Source organism: Sebastes fasciatus, chromosome 7 (assembly GCF_043250625.1).
Source record: "Sebastes fasciatus isolate fSebFas1 chromosome 7, fSebFas1.pri, whole genome shotgun sequence".
NCBI classification, from domain to species: Eukaryota; Metazoa; Chordata; class Actinopteri; order Perciformes; family Sebastidae; genus Sebastes; species Sebastes fasciatus.
This window is the reverse complement of record NC_133801.1, coordinates 21,127,712-21,142,440: the sequence shown is the minus strand read 5'-3', so window position 1 is coordinate 21,142,440 and position 14,729 is coordinate 21,127,712. Positions and strand designations below refer to the sequence as shown.

The 14,729-nt window shown below is 41.5% G+C and overlaps 1 protein-coding gene across 5 annotated transcripts in view; it reads right to left on the bottom strand.

The window, feature by feature from the left end:
• stx1a (syntaxin 1A (brain)) overlaps nucleotides 1–14,729 on the bottom strand; it is a 73,959-nt gene that overhangs the window by 33,728 nt on the left and 25,502 nt on the right. For all 5 annotated transcript variants that reach the window (XM_074642174.1, XM_074642173.1, XM_074642175.1 and 2 more), the window contains exon 3: nucleotides 8,787–8,886. In XM_074642174.1, coding sequence (XP_074498275.1) covers nucleotides 8,787–8,886 — 100 coding nt within the window. The remainder of the gene's footprint in view (nucleotides 1–8,786; nucleotides 8,887–14,729) is intronic.

Sequence of the window (14,729 nt, the reverse complement as noted above, 5' to 3'; positions counted from 1 at the left end):
GGTAGCCATTCCCTAAAGCATACCATGCTTTATGGTCTATTGGACTCTAAATGGGACCATAATTTATTAAATGAGCATCATGCTGTATTGAAGAAGACTTGAAATTAGCGATTGAGACCATAAACTCATGTTTACAATGTTTACTGATGTAATAAATCAAGTGAGAAGTAGGCTCATTTTCTCATAGACTTCTATACAATCAGACTTCTTTTTGCAACCAGAGGAGTCGCCCCCTGCTGGCTATTAGAAAGAATGCAAGTTTAAGGCACTTCCGCATTGGCTTCACTTTTCAAAATCGTAGGTTGCCCACTGATTCAGACTAATATCTACAGCTGTCATAGTGTCTGCAAGTAAAACACAATACATGATATATTTTTTTGGGCAGCACTCAAGAGCAGATGTGAGTGTTGTATCTGATTGAGTCTCTTCTAACAACCCCGTCCTTCTCTCTAACAACCTCTCTTTCTCCTGCAACATCCTCCAAAACCGTAAATCAGGGTTACTGTGGGTTAGTGAAACCTCTTCCCTGCCTCCCAACACTTCATACGTTTCAATCTAGATCAGAGCATTAACACCAGACGCCTCTCGCTGACCGCTGGCTCAGGAGTCAAGAGGACAGAGGGCAGTTAAACTGATTTATCTTACTGGCATTGAACTCTGTTATGTGCGTAAATGTGTGTGTGTGTCCTTAGCCTTGGCTTTGACATCGTATTAACCTCACTTTAAGAGGGATATTATTATTCTACAAGATGAGGCTGTGTCTTCAATGGCTGTAAAGCTACATCAGCTTGGACATTATGAGGGAGATGTAAGAGAAAAGAGAGATAAAGGAGAGAAACAAATGGTTGAGGGGGAACAAAGGGAAAACAGAGAGATGGGGGAACTTACACAACACTATCAGATTTTGGTTGAGGAGGTTTGGCAAACAGCGCTCCGAGGGTGGGAGCGCACTCAGCCAAAAACTGATACCAGAAATAGTAACACTCACAGGCTGCAATTAAAACAAGCATCTCCAGAGCTGCGAGTTGAGGACTTTTAAGAGTCGGAGGAAAGATGCTCTTTAGAAACTGGGGGCTGGAGATGTCAGAGGGAGCACACACTAAGTGGTTGGAAAAACAGGCTGAGAAATGTTGTTAAATAAACTCAAGTATCGGTGTTAAGGAGTGGATTCTCTGCATCTAGAAGACTAGAAGTTTAAGTATATTTTTCAGTAGCATGGTGGTAGTTCAACAAAAACTGTGGATTTTGTACCTTCTGGGGTGTATAATTCAAACTGCACCACCCATAATATATATACTTTGTCCTCACATTATATTATCCTCCATTTTCTGACTTGGTTTTGTGTTCCTTTAGTAAAAATGCAAATGTGAAAATAGACAAACAACAGCAAATTAGCATTTAATTTCTCTTCTTCGTGTGCGACAAACCCAGATAGAGTTGTTCGGTTTTACGCTAATTTGTGGACTAATTTTCTAGCAGGCAGCAGTTGGAGTTTAAATCCAACACTCAGCAGCCAGAAGTCCTGAGAGAAAACACAAATCTAAATCCCCTTTACTCGTTCTCTTTTGGTTTTGCATCGATTTTTGCATCCTCTACAGTAAGTAGTATAGACAGCACTGCAAGTTACAGTATTACTCCAGGCTGCTTGTCTTAAATGGTTTTAATGTACATGCCAGGAAGGCACATTAAGTGCACTGGGATCAAGCTTTCATGATCACTCCTCAGGTTTCCTCCCACGGTCTAAAGACAAACACGTTGGGCTAATTGGAGACTCTAACATTTACCGTAGGTTTGATTGAAAGTGTCAATTGTTATCATGTACAGGTTTCAGATGTCATGCATTATGGGATTAATCTAGCGGTGAGATTGCAGATTGCAACCAACTGAGACTTTTCCCGTGTGCCAAGCGTGTAGGAAAACTACGGTGGCTGACAAGAAAATGTGAAAATGGCCCTCGCGCCAGTGTTGTCCGTTCTGGGCTACTGTAGAAACATGGCAGCTGGCTCGGTGAAGAGGATCCGCTCCCTATGTAGATATAAACGGTTCATTCTAAGGTAACGAAAAAATTATTCAAGAAAACACATTTATTAATATTATATTCCATTTCTGCCATTACATCCCACTAAATGTCACTCACTGCTCCTTTAACTGGATACACAACGTTTATAACAATGGATTTTCTGGCTTTGACAATTTTACTACTCAACAATGTACATTTGGACAACTATGGAGAACCGTCTCAAGGAGCAAAAGCTGTACTTATGTTTAGATGACAAGTGTCATACACCCAGCTCATATGGGCTTACAATACACTACGGAGGCAAGAGAATACAGAGGGAAAGCAAGCAAACACATGATACTCCCTATGAGGGGTGGTAGTTACAAAAATGAATTGATAAAAATGGAGGTGATGAAAATGCATGTGAAAAATGGAGCCGTAGAAATGCGTGTGAAATGCAAAATAGAGTGATAAATTATCAAGTGATTTTATAAATTCAAAGCTGATTTGACTAAAACATTCGTGATATGATGAAAGCAGCGCCATGTTTCATCGTTTTCACCATCTGGGTGTTGTGAATGATGAATTGTCGACAGCTGAATGTCAGATCAACACTGTTTCAAATACAACGTCAATCAAGTTTATCAAATCAATTGACAATTTATCACTCTATTTTTCAATTCACATACATTTTTCATCACTTCCATTATTAATTTGTAAGCTTTTTCATCACGTCTCTTTTCTTCAGTTAATTTTTGTTACTTGCACCCTTTGAGGCTACTTTCCTTAAATGATAAATGGCAATTTTGTGTCGTGAATGATGAATGTAAGACGGTGAAAAATGATGAGACATGGCTCTGTTTTCATCATATCATGACTGTTTTAGTCAAATCAGCTTTCAATTTTATCAAATCACTTGATCATTTATCACTCCATCTTTCATTTTACATGCATTTTCATCACCTCCATTTTCATTAATTCATTTCTCTTACTTCCACCCCTCATAACTCCCAGCCAATCACCTTGTATGTAAATAAGTAGTGTAGTCCATCTGTCTTGTCAAATACACTGGATGGCAGACATGTTCAACAAAGGCTGGACAGTGCAATATAACCTTATTCAAATCACTAAGGCGGAAAATTCTGCCGTCCTCTGCTACAAAACAGGTTCAACAGATTCAACTACGCTTCCGTCCAGTGAAGACCATGATGATAGATATCTAACCTGCGACTAAAGAGAGGGTGAATGACAGTTTGAAAGAAATTAGCCATACCCAGTAATCAGACTTCAAAACGTTGTGTTTCATTTCACATCACACTCTCCGAGGAAAAGTTGAGAGTAAAGGCCACTGATGCTCCCGAAGGAGAATCAGTGACTTTTTGGCCTTTCATTATGAAATCTATCCAGTACGGTCTCATCGATCAAAATAACCAGAAGCAGCGCTGCACAAGGCCGATAAACAATACTAGAAAACAAAACAAATAATGCAATTATTTAATGGGCAATGTGAATTCAATCATGCTTCTAAATATAAAATGCATTTGTGTCTTTCCTTCCTGCATTAGAGGAATTTGCTCATGAGGGAACGCAGGTTCAATACCCATTACAACCTGATGGCTATTACCTAATCTATCATCATTATTGAACCTACTACTGCACACAGATGAGCACAGCCCACACAAATGCACAAATCCTTAACACCAAGCAAGTAAAAATAGGCACACACATATTGTATAATGTAATTCCCTGGTGGAAATTTGCCATGCTTCATTTAGGGTGGGTGGGTAAACTGTGATATGGGATAATGTATAATGCATGGGTGAAGGTAATATTACACAGAGGCGGCTGCATGTGTGTCAGCATGTGTGTGTGTGTGTGTGTGTTAATATGGGCTCCGCTAGTGGGATGGAGTTAACCCCCTGCATGGAGATCACTAGAAAACATCTCAGTCACAGAAGCTTCCCCAGCAGAGGGGGAGGAAGAGGAGGAGGAGGAGGAAGAGGAGGAGGAGAGGGGCAAGGTCGGGGTCGTGAAGATGTCCAAGTGGGTGGTGGCTGGGGAGATGTGATTATGAAACTGATAAACCGTGACAGAAACAGAAGGTTTACCGCCGCACAATGTTACGCTGAGTCGTGAAAGACTCGCTCTCAGTATCACACACTCAAAGTCTCAGCATCTACTTTCAGAGAAAGAGTGAGGAGAGGAGGATTTCGGTGAGAAACTACTGTGAGAGTAACACTTGTGTTAGAAGAGGAAAAGAGGAAGAGACTCGCTCTCATCGGGACTGAAATGAAATTTGATTTGGTGGGAGGAACAGAAAAAGAACGGGCTCCTCTCACCACAGGGAAGAACATAAAAGAATACCAGCAGTAAGACGGTATATTGCAAAATAACTGACTGAAAAAAGCTATAAAACAAACAGAATATTCATGAAAATGATGAAAGACCACACTGGCCTTTTGTGCGAGCAACATTTTCAATGCAACAATGAATCAGCGTCGGTCTTAAAGCACCTTAGATTTCACATTAAAATGCCATCGCGCAATTAGTTTTGATGACACGCTCTAGTCGAGGCTGAAGCACAGAAATGTGACTGTTACCACAGAGACAGAAACTCTACACACAAAGACACACATGGTGTAACAACACATTGCATAGTTTTTATGAAACCTATTTGTGAAACGTCAAAGACAAACTGTAATCTGTGACAAAATATGCTTCCTTCCACCGGCGGATATACAAGCCGTTGTTATGATACATACATGAAATAAAGCGCCGTTTGCGAGACCATTTTCACACCACTCTCACTCACCACTTTTCCACGGTTTTCCTCTAGACTTTACTCGTTGGCTTGCGTTCCTCACTTCCATTTCTCTTCTCGTGCACTGATTCGTTTAAGCTGAACAGCTAATCAGAGTAACTTCTTCCACCAACGATGATTCAACATGTTGAATTGACCGAATAAACTCCATCACGGGCAGACTAGAGCCGACGGACACGCCGCAAAAACTAGGCCCACGATTGGCCGTCGGACAGTGTGGGGCCGTCGGTGAGCGTCTGACGGCTTGGTGTGTCACGGCCTTAAGGATGGCGATGTTGGTCGGTCAGTCCACCGCATTGGCTCAGACTAAAATATCGCAACAACTACTGCAGGTTGGCATTTTGGGCTTTTAGTGAAATATCCTGACAACTGTTGGATGGATTGCCATGGGATTTGGTACAGATATTCATGGTGCCCAGAGGATGAATCCGAATGTATTTATGATCTCCTGACTTTTCCTTTAGTTCGAGTTGCCTGAAAACATTAATTATGCTTTAGATGTCAGTAGCACATATTGTCAGGAAATGTAATGAGAAACATTGACAGTGAACTTGCAGTCTTGCATTCAAAATGAACATTTCAATGTTACGCCTTTTAATTTTTTTTCTTTCTCGCAATTCCCTATGAACTAAACCCTTGATAGAAAAATGTAATTAGTTGATGCAAATTACTTCAATATCAATTTGATTTATAGCAGATGATGCACACACACACACACACGCATACATAATATATAATGCTGCTCAGAAGACGGAGGAGCATCCTTGATGAAGGTATTCAGATCATTTTAGCTCCCGTCAGCGGCCACAATGCAACAGGCATACAGCGAAGAGCACACTGACTTCTGTGTAATGAACAACCCTGACATTTACATCAGCTACTGACTGATGTGCATTTATCAGGCAGTCACACACACACACACACACACACGCGCACTCACGCACGCACGCACGCACGCACGCATGCACGCACGCACGCACGCACGCACGCACGCACGCACGCACGCACGCACTGAGCATTGATTTGAGTCACAAAGGAGGCGACTTCTGGAAGAATTTGTATCTTAAATGCAGCACCTTGCCTCGTTGCTGCTCCGCTCTGTGTGTCATCTGCACGCCCCGGCTAGTTAAAGGGCTCATCTGATGCCTGCTGCTGCCAGCAGATCGATGCTTTTTTCAGGTAGGTAGGAAGTAGGGATTCATGGAGAGTAAAAGGGATTGGGGGGGGAGGGTACTAGTGTGAGTAACATCCCCCTCACGAGAGCAGGGGTCCAGATCAATGCCCTGACAGAAATGAGAGAGGAGGAGGTGTGAGAGGACAGAGATAGAAAGAGAGGAGGAAGGATGGATAGTAGCATCCTGTACACACTGAACGAAAAGTAAAGAGGAGAGTGGTTGAAATGGGCAAAGGGAAGAGACGGGGTGTTAACAGCAAGCGAAGAGGTAAAGACAGAATTAAAGAGCAATGGAGAGGGAGCAGAAAAGTGGAGAAAAATGGACAAAGAAGACTGTAAGAGATTTTACAGTGAGAGCATAAACTCTCAGAAGGACAGAAAGGACTGATCGGTGGATGAGGACGGCTCTCAACATCTTCAAGGGCAGGCATTTTGCTTTTCTGACAAACTGTTCTTCATTCCCTCAATATCTTTTAAGGAATGGGTTCATTTTTCTTTCTTTTGTTCGGTGGAATCTTCCACTGCTGCTGTTGAGATGGTGATAACAGTAATTATTCTGCTTTCCTTTAAGAAAGTCATGGCAGTATTAAATTGTTATCATTAGGAGCGGTATAATATAGGTGTGCGCAAAAGGATCAGTGTTGGCTTGGACAATGTAGTCTTCTTTGGTTGAATCAATAAATTCATGATGAATCACATGTGGGAAATACACATGGGTGACATATTAGAAGAAAAACCGAGAGTAATGTCATAATCTTTAAGATTTCAGTTCTGGTTTATTTGGAAATACCTGTGGTTACTGGTGTTAACGCTAGGAATGTCTTAACAATACAAATGTGGCAGGACTCAGTACATCTGTTTCCTTGTCAGAATCGTCTATGTATTGGCAAAAATCTGGCTATACAATACGTATCATGATACAGGGGTTACGATTCAATATATTGCGATACTTTAAGCAAGGCGATATATTGTGATTTTTAAAATTTTAAATTGTTATAGTATAAAGAACACGCCACAGTATGTATAAAATCTAAGTTTAAAAAAACATTAGCTGTGCGTCCTTACGCTACTTCCTGTCTCAGTTTACGTCATTACATTGGAGTGGAAAGGTCAAATGGCTGAAGAGAGATTACAACACTGCTATCTAGCAGTTGGAGATTTAAACACACATAATGAACCACAGTCCTCCACGAATCTTTGCATGTAAGTTATTAATTTAAAATCAATACAGTGTTTTTGAGAATCAATACAGCAACACAAAACATAATACCGCGTTACTCAAAAGTAACATAATTTTAGTATCCCCCTAGTTTCCTTGGACAAATGAAACTGACAATGTCCTCACTGCTGTATATTTCTAACAGGCTCCTGCGGCATCTAAAAAATCTTTCCCTCGTCATTGCTCGCTCCACAACATTGTTCAGAGTTAGCCAGGCTTACTTTTAAAGGTATAGTACGTATAGCATTCAACGTTGGCCACACCTCCTCAGCTCAACAAGCGGCAGAGAGAGCAACGATGGTCGAGCGAGCTACAGTATATAGTGACTGAAGAGAGAGAGCGGCGTTAGTGAGAACAAAGCAGCAAATCAGACAAATAAAACGTTATTTTCTGATTGTTTCCCGGCGGTTCTAAAACATACAACTAACTCTGCACAACTCCACATAATCCTGTGGGAAGGTGCCGAGTACCCGGAGTTTGAATGAATGCTTCCTGTCTGCTGGATGTGACTCAGCGTTGCTCATGTTAAACTACAGACATACACTGATCATAGCTGCACTCACAGAGGAGCCGGGGCTCACTGGAACACGTGCACATAACACAACCCGTTCTCATCCATGAAATACGGACGCTTTTTATCTAACAGAGTAAAAAAGGACTTGTGCCTCGGCATTAGAAGCCGAGGGGTGTGACAAAGCAGCGATATTTGACCACCTGAACGGGTTGCACACCCTGCACACTGTTATTGGCTGGGGTTTTCCCAGCCATGGGGCCCAAAGGCTGTTTGCAGATATCCAGAAGCGTCCCGAGTAAATCAAAATAAGAAGAAAAGAGAAAATCCAGACAGAGGGCTGCAGGGTCTCTGCAGAAACAGACCTTACCTCACATTTCTAGTGGGGCATATGTGATGATTGAGAGGGATTATTTTTGTATCAGTCTATACAAGTTTTGCATATTATACCTTTAAGGATTAAAATAAGTCAGTCTTTATTTATGTGAAACTGTCAAACCTGCATTTGACTAATCTAAGAGCAAAATTAAGACTGACCTAACACCACAGAGCAGTCTAAAACGTTTTTGGTGAATGTGCAGGCCGTATGAGTCACGTCATTTTCATACTCATCAAAACAACCTCTTGTTCCATGTAGGGAAGCATCTGCATTCATTATGTTTCTCCACTCATTCAGCCCCTTTCAACCCCTCATCCTATTGACACTATATTCACCCAGCACATTCTCTTTTTAATGAATGAACTGGCATTTAACCCTGCAAGCCCTGCCCCAATAGTTCCAGTTGAGCGTAGGCTAAGTGACTGAGTTCCTCAAAAGGCTCTTAGTCCTCTGGGAAAGTGGTGGCAGTGGAAATTCCCTGATTTTTTCTGATTGTTCCTTTAACGCCACGCATCTGTATGGTATTTCAGAACGAGAGAATACAAATGCAACCCTGATAAAACTTGTACAAAAGGTATAATACAGTATTTTTGGAGCGCTAAGAGTTGTGAAGGTCCCAGAACAGTGTGTTCAGCTGCAAGAATTGATTGAAATAATTAAACAGAAAAGACAAACAGCCTTACTCTCATCTGGGTTAGGTGAAGCGAGGATGGCGCTGTGCTTCCTCTTCACCTCCTCAACTTTCTCTGCCAGAGACTCGATGAAACCCCGGATCTCCTCCACCTGTCGAGAGAGAGTGAGACCAAAAGGCACTTTAGATCTCCTAAGTGCTGAGGCAGGAAGTACCAGTGATTAGCCTGAGTGATGTTGATAGAAACCGAACTGAAGATGTCATTATCGTATTAGAGGCAGAATGAAAGCAGAGTGAAAGAACACACAGATATGAAAAGGGTTTTTCATGTTTTCCTGGAATCAACCATTTCTCAGTGAGCAATCTCTTATGTATGTATTTGGTGTGTGGAGTAACACATAACAGGGCTGTATTCAAACTAAAATCTATCAAATTACCATACACAGGCATCCTCATCAATAAAGCAATAAGCTATAATTAAAAATGAATACAAATAGAGCCACGTCCAAGCTGCTGCCGAGTCTTTACAAAGCACCAAAAGATGATGCGGCCACACTACATGGCGAAAAGTATGTGGATAGCCGAACATTACACCCATATTTGACTGTTTATTATCTCATTACAAGACCATGGGCATTAATCCGCTGCTATAACAGCCTCCACGCTTCCTGCAAGGCTTTCTATAGGATTTTGTAGCCTGGCTGCAGGGATTTGCTCCTACTCTGCCACAACAGCATTAGTGAGGTTGGACACGGATGTTGGGCGATAAGGTCTGGCTCACAGTCGGCGTTCCAGTTCATCCCGAAGGTGTTGGATGGTTGTTGAGGTCAGGTCTCTGTGCACCAAACTCAGAGAACCATCTCTTTATCAACCTCACTTCTTCATGTTGAAACAGCAAAGAGCTTTCCCCAAACTGATGTCACAAGAAAGTGCACTATTGTCCTAAATATCATTGTGTGCTTTAGTATTAAGAGGTACCGTAACTGGTTCTAAGGAGCCTAGCCCAAAAGTACACAAAAGTCATAATTTCACTAAAATAAATTCGATCCGAGATCTGAGAACTGCATGAAAATCTATCTTGTCAGGCTTCAGGTAATGTGTTGGTGTCCGGCCAGCCAGTGACCAGACCAATCAGCGTCCTGTGAGGAGCTACTGGCAGCTATGGGCGTGGTTTATGTGTGTGACACAACGACCAGTGGGCAACCTCTGGGTCTGAAAAGTGAAGCCAAAGCCAAAGTGCCTTAAACTTGCATTATTTCTAACAGCCAGCAGGGGGCGACTCCTCTGGTTGCAAAAGAAGTCTGATTGTATAGAAGTCTATGAGAAAATTAGCCTACTTCTCACTTGATTTATTACCTCAGTAAACATTGTAAACATGAGTTTATGGTCTCAATCGCTAGTTTCAATTCTTCTTCAATACAGCATGATGTTCATTTAGTAAATTATGGTCCCGTTTAGAGTCAAATAGACCATAAAGCAGGGTATGCTTTAGGGCGTGGCTACCTTGTGAATGATGGGTCGCTACAAAGGCACTGTTCGGTCTTGAAGTTGTCCGTTTTCATCTTACAACTTTAACCGTTTCACAGTGTGTTTTCTGTTCATGAAAGTTAATTGTATTGCATTTTGGTCACCTAAATATGTCTTATATTTTTTTAATGTGGCGGCCCTTTTCCAAACAGTTTCCAGTGACAGCTTCTCAGATGGTTCTGTGTAACAAACCATCTGGCGCGTCAGGTTAAGTCTCAGCATCCATTAGAAAACATCTAACAACGGAAAACACACATCTGGATTTCCATCAAAGTCTTACCTAATTGGTTCTTGGCTTGGTGACTTCCTATTAAACAAATCTCGACACATGAACTGACTAAATAATGAGGTGAAAATTCAATATCCTCCAGTGCTCAAAGAAACAGTTTTCCTTTGAGCATGAGAGTGAGCTTCAGAGGTGCTAGTGGGAGGATTTTGTTAATTTAACAGAGAGCCAGGCTAGTTCATATTTAGCATACAGGCATGTCGAGGCTGGTATCAATCTTCTCATCTAAGTCTCGGCAAGAAAGCGAATAAACATATTTTCCAAAATAGAGTTTCTAAGCACATCAATAAATGCATTGAAGAAAAACTGCCCCTGGAGTGCATCATATGAACTGTATATCCTCTGCACTTCACACCATCATCTGCCACCAACATAAAGGTTTGACTTTCCTCCCTGCTGCCTCGTCCCCAGCTGTGCTGCCTCTGGCAGGTAACAGCTGGACGAGCAGCGGGTCACATCTGTCAGTGACTTCATCATTGTATACTTTCATCTCAGCCTGTCATCTACCCCCGATTACTTTCTCCACCTCTACACCTGTTACACTACAGGCCAGCCTTCATTCTCCTCTACAATAAGTCAGCAATTTAACTTTTACATTTGCAGCACAGCTTTCCTCTGTCACTCCTCACAGCTCTGCGCTCCCTCCGTCTCTCCATCCATACATTCTTGAGCTCTCAGCCTGGGTCATTATTCTCCCATTATCTCTTTAATTAGCTGCTGATTGGATCCGTTTTTTAAATAACAACATAATTGGCTCTGGAAGACCACTGGGGAGAGACCAGAAGGCACACTGGAGGTGAGTACAGAGTTAAATACATGTAAGACAGACAGACAGGTGAGGAGAGATGAGGACGTTAAGACGTAAGAGTGAGACAGGAACACGGGGAGGGGGAAGTGACAGAGACGGTAAGTGAGCAGAAGATGAAACCACTTTAAGCCGTCTCGCTTTAGAGACCGTGATGTGTTAGTGAGTCACGGTGCGTCTCTCTGGTCTCATAAGACATCAGGCAAATTCTATTGGTGTGGGAGAGAAACCAATTTCAGACATGCAGAAACAAATAAACAGACACACAAACACTGGCCGATTTTATGACTTTTCTTTATGAACGTGATGTGATTGTATCCACCAAGACATTTGTTGGAATCTTGTCCTGTTAACCAGCCAAATCCTGGAGATGCAGGGACCAGAAATAAAAAGGGCTGTTTCTCTACTTTGTCATCTAATTTTATACTTTACTGAAGTAGAAGTCTAATTCTGGTAAGGAGAATGTTTAGAGGGCTTGAGGCCGCAGTGAGTCTGTCTTGCTTTTGCTCGCTTCATTCTTGCATCATCTGGTGATGGATTTTGGGGGCATGCAATGAGCCTTGCTACACGATGTAAGAAGAGCATTGACAAATGTGATGGGTTTTATATGCATCTTAAAGTATCGCTTACATTAACTCTTACAAGCATATTTATTTATTTTGTCTCACTGCTTGAAGGACTTTAAAGCACTTTTTAAATGTAAAATTGCTATACAAATAACCCTTATAATCATAAATGTGTAAAATTCTTTACAATAAACTTTGAGGTTAACAACAAACTAAAATCTATCAAATAACAACACAAGATTTATCTAATTACTTATTTAACAATTAAGCATTGACACGCAATAGATGCTTAAACGTCATAATTGTTGCAGCTTATTTCACGACTTCCACGTGTTTTAGTAGTGATAATCAAGAGGTTTTTTATCCAAATATGCCCACAATGCACAAGATAAAACAAACTAATATAAACCAGATCCTGGATGCAGTACATTTTGAAATGACACAATGAGAAGTCCAAAAATAATTTATACCAATCCACATAACTTACATCGTCAGATTTTCAGACCTTTATGTACAATAGTTTGAAATTACTAATAAAGCATACATATTAACACTCAAAATCAAACTAAATCAAAGTAAGTTAAATCGTCCATCCTGACTTCTTTCCTAGGATTTCTAGACGAAGAGAAACTAACTTAAAGAAATCAAATTAAACCATTAAATATGTTTTACTGTGTGTACTTTAAAGCCCCCTTCCAATGTATTCTGGCATTTTTCGATTTCATATTTATTTGAGTCATTTTCATTAGCCACAATGTTTGCATTTTTTTGACAAATAACTTAATTTTGTGCTCAAAGTTAAAAAAGAAGGCTGTTGCTAAAACGAGAATATGACGTATGAATATAGTAGAAGCTGTAGGTCATACATCATCCTCCAAGCTTGCGCAGGCGCACTTATTTGTTTCTTTGTTTTTGTATTTTACCTATTTTTCCATACTTGCAGCATTATAGCCTTAGTATTATCTCTCTGTTTAGGTGTGTCTGCTTGTTTGCAGACATGTTGCCCGCCATTTGAAATGCAGTTTGAGGACATTTTGGAGGCACCAGGCTCCAGCTCCGGCCTCTAACAGGTATGGACGCCGTGGGGCGCACAACTTTCAGCCCAAGAGAAAAGAAAAAAGTCTGGTTAGAGAAATAAATGCATCACAGTGCAGCCAGGTGCAATGTTGGTGCTGGGAGCGGCCGGTAACTCCAAAACGTCCCGAAACTGCATTTCAAACGGCATAGCTTGGCAACATGTCTATCCGTCCTGCAGTGCGCTGTGGCCGGCGTGCGGCAGTGTGGTTCCTCGGTGCAGCAGCAGTCAGACGGCTGCCTCACCAGGAGGAGACGGTAAAGAAGAGGGCGAGTGAGAGAGAGTCGGTGTGTTGTGCTAATTCTAGTCTCATTTGTTGTCTGATAAACAGTAAATTTGTCAAATCCATTGCCATAGCTAGCTGTTTTCCAAGCTACTGTAGATGGTTTCATCGAAACTGGGTTGAAAAACGATGCAGTCTGGTTGCCATGGTAATGAATTACATCTGACTATTAACCACACCCCCATTCTCTGTTTGAGAAAGAACGTTAACCAAAAAACAGGAAGTTACACTGGCTGGAGGGGGGAGGCTTCAATATTCCAGGATTTTGTGGAAAAATGTCATGAAAAATTTGTTTTTTTGGATGACAATATAAATCTATTGCACCGAGGTGTAAACCATAAAGTTCTTGATCTTGTTAAAAGGATAAATTTATTATCGTTTGGTTTCTTCATGAAAGTTTTTGAAAATGATGAAATGTAGCCTTGTCCTTTAATTGCAATATAGGCAATTACATACACACAAACACGCACAGATACGCTGCACAGTGTAGTACATGATGATACACAGCCACACAAACACTTTCATAAACAAATTATGAAACCAATATCCACACTCTGAGGGTCATGTTTATGGTGTGAGTGAAGGACAGAAGGCAGCAGCGGTCTCTCCACTACTGAAAGCTTAATTAAAGTTGTAATTAACGCACCCAGTCGGGGTGAGAGCCCGATGACTCCTTCTCCCCCTCTGCTCCCTTCACTATCTACATCTCCCTCTGCCACATGTACCTGTTCCTCCTCTCTGGTTTTGCTCTCTAACTTCTCCACATCACTCTCATTTCAAAAGCTCTCTCTTTCTCTCTCACCATCCCTCCGGCTTCTGGCTCGGTCTCAAACTGTTCTCTGTTGATCCTGCTGCCTCCACTTTTCACTCAATCTCCTCTTTCCTCGCTTTCTCACTCGCGGCAGATGTAACAGACTGAAATCCCAGACAGATAAAGAGACGTACGTTTTGGTATCTGAGATGGATACAGACAATCTGTCAGAGACGACGAGCCGCGGCAGAGCAGAAATGAGAGGAGACAAATAACTGCAGACTGCCGTGTTCCCTTACAGCTAAAACATCACATAATCACAGTGTTTTAGGAGTCATTTTGAAGTTATACCATGTAATGATCGTCAAAGCTTGAATTCAAGAGAAGTCTTGAGTGCAGATGTAGGAACAAAAAAAAAAGGAAGAAAAATGTGTTTTATAGATCTGGACTAGTGCTGCTAGAATATGAGTTGCGGGGGAAGATGGGAGACATTCATTCCCAATACACTCAAAGTGAGATCTGTCCATTTTCAACATGAAGTCGGGCACGTACGATGAACTCGTCAAGGGTGGAGAATGCTCTCTCTTTGCAGATGATATTGTCCTTTTTCTTTTATCAGACTTTGGCCTATAGTATGAAACAGTTTGCAGCTCAGCGTGATGCTGTCAAGATGAAGATCAGCACTGTGAAGTCTGACCACGT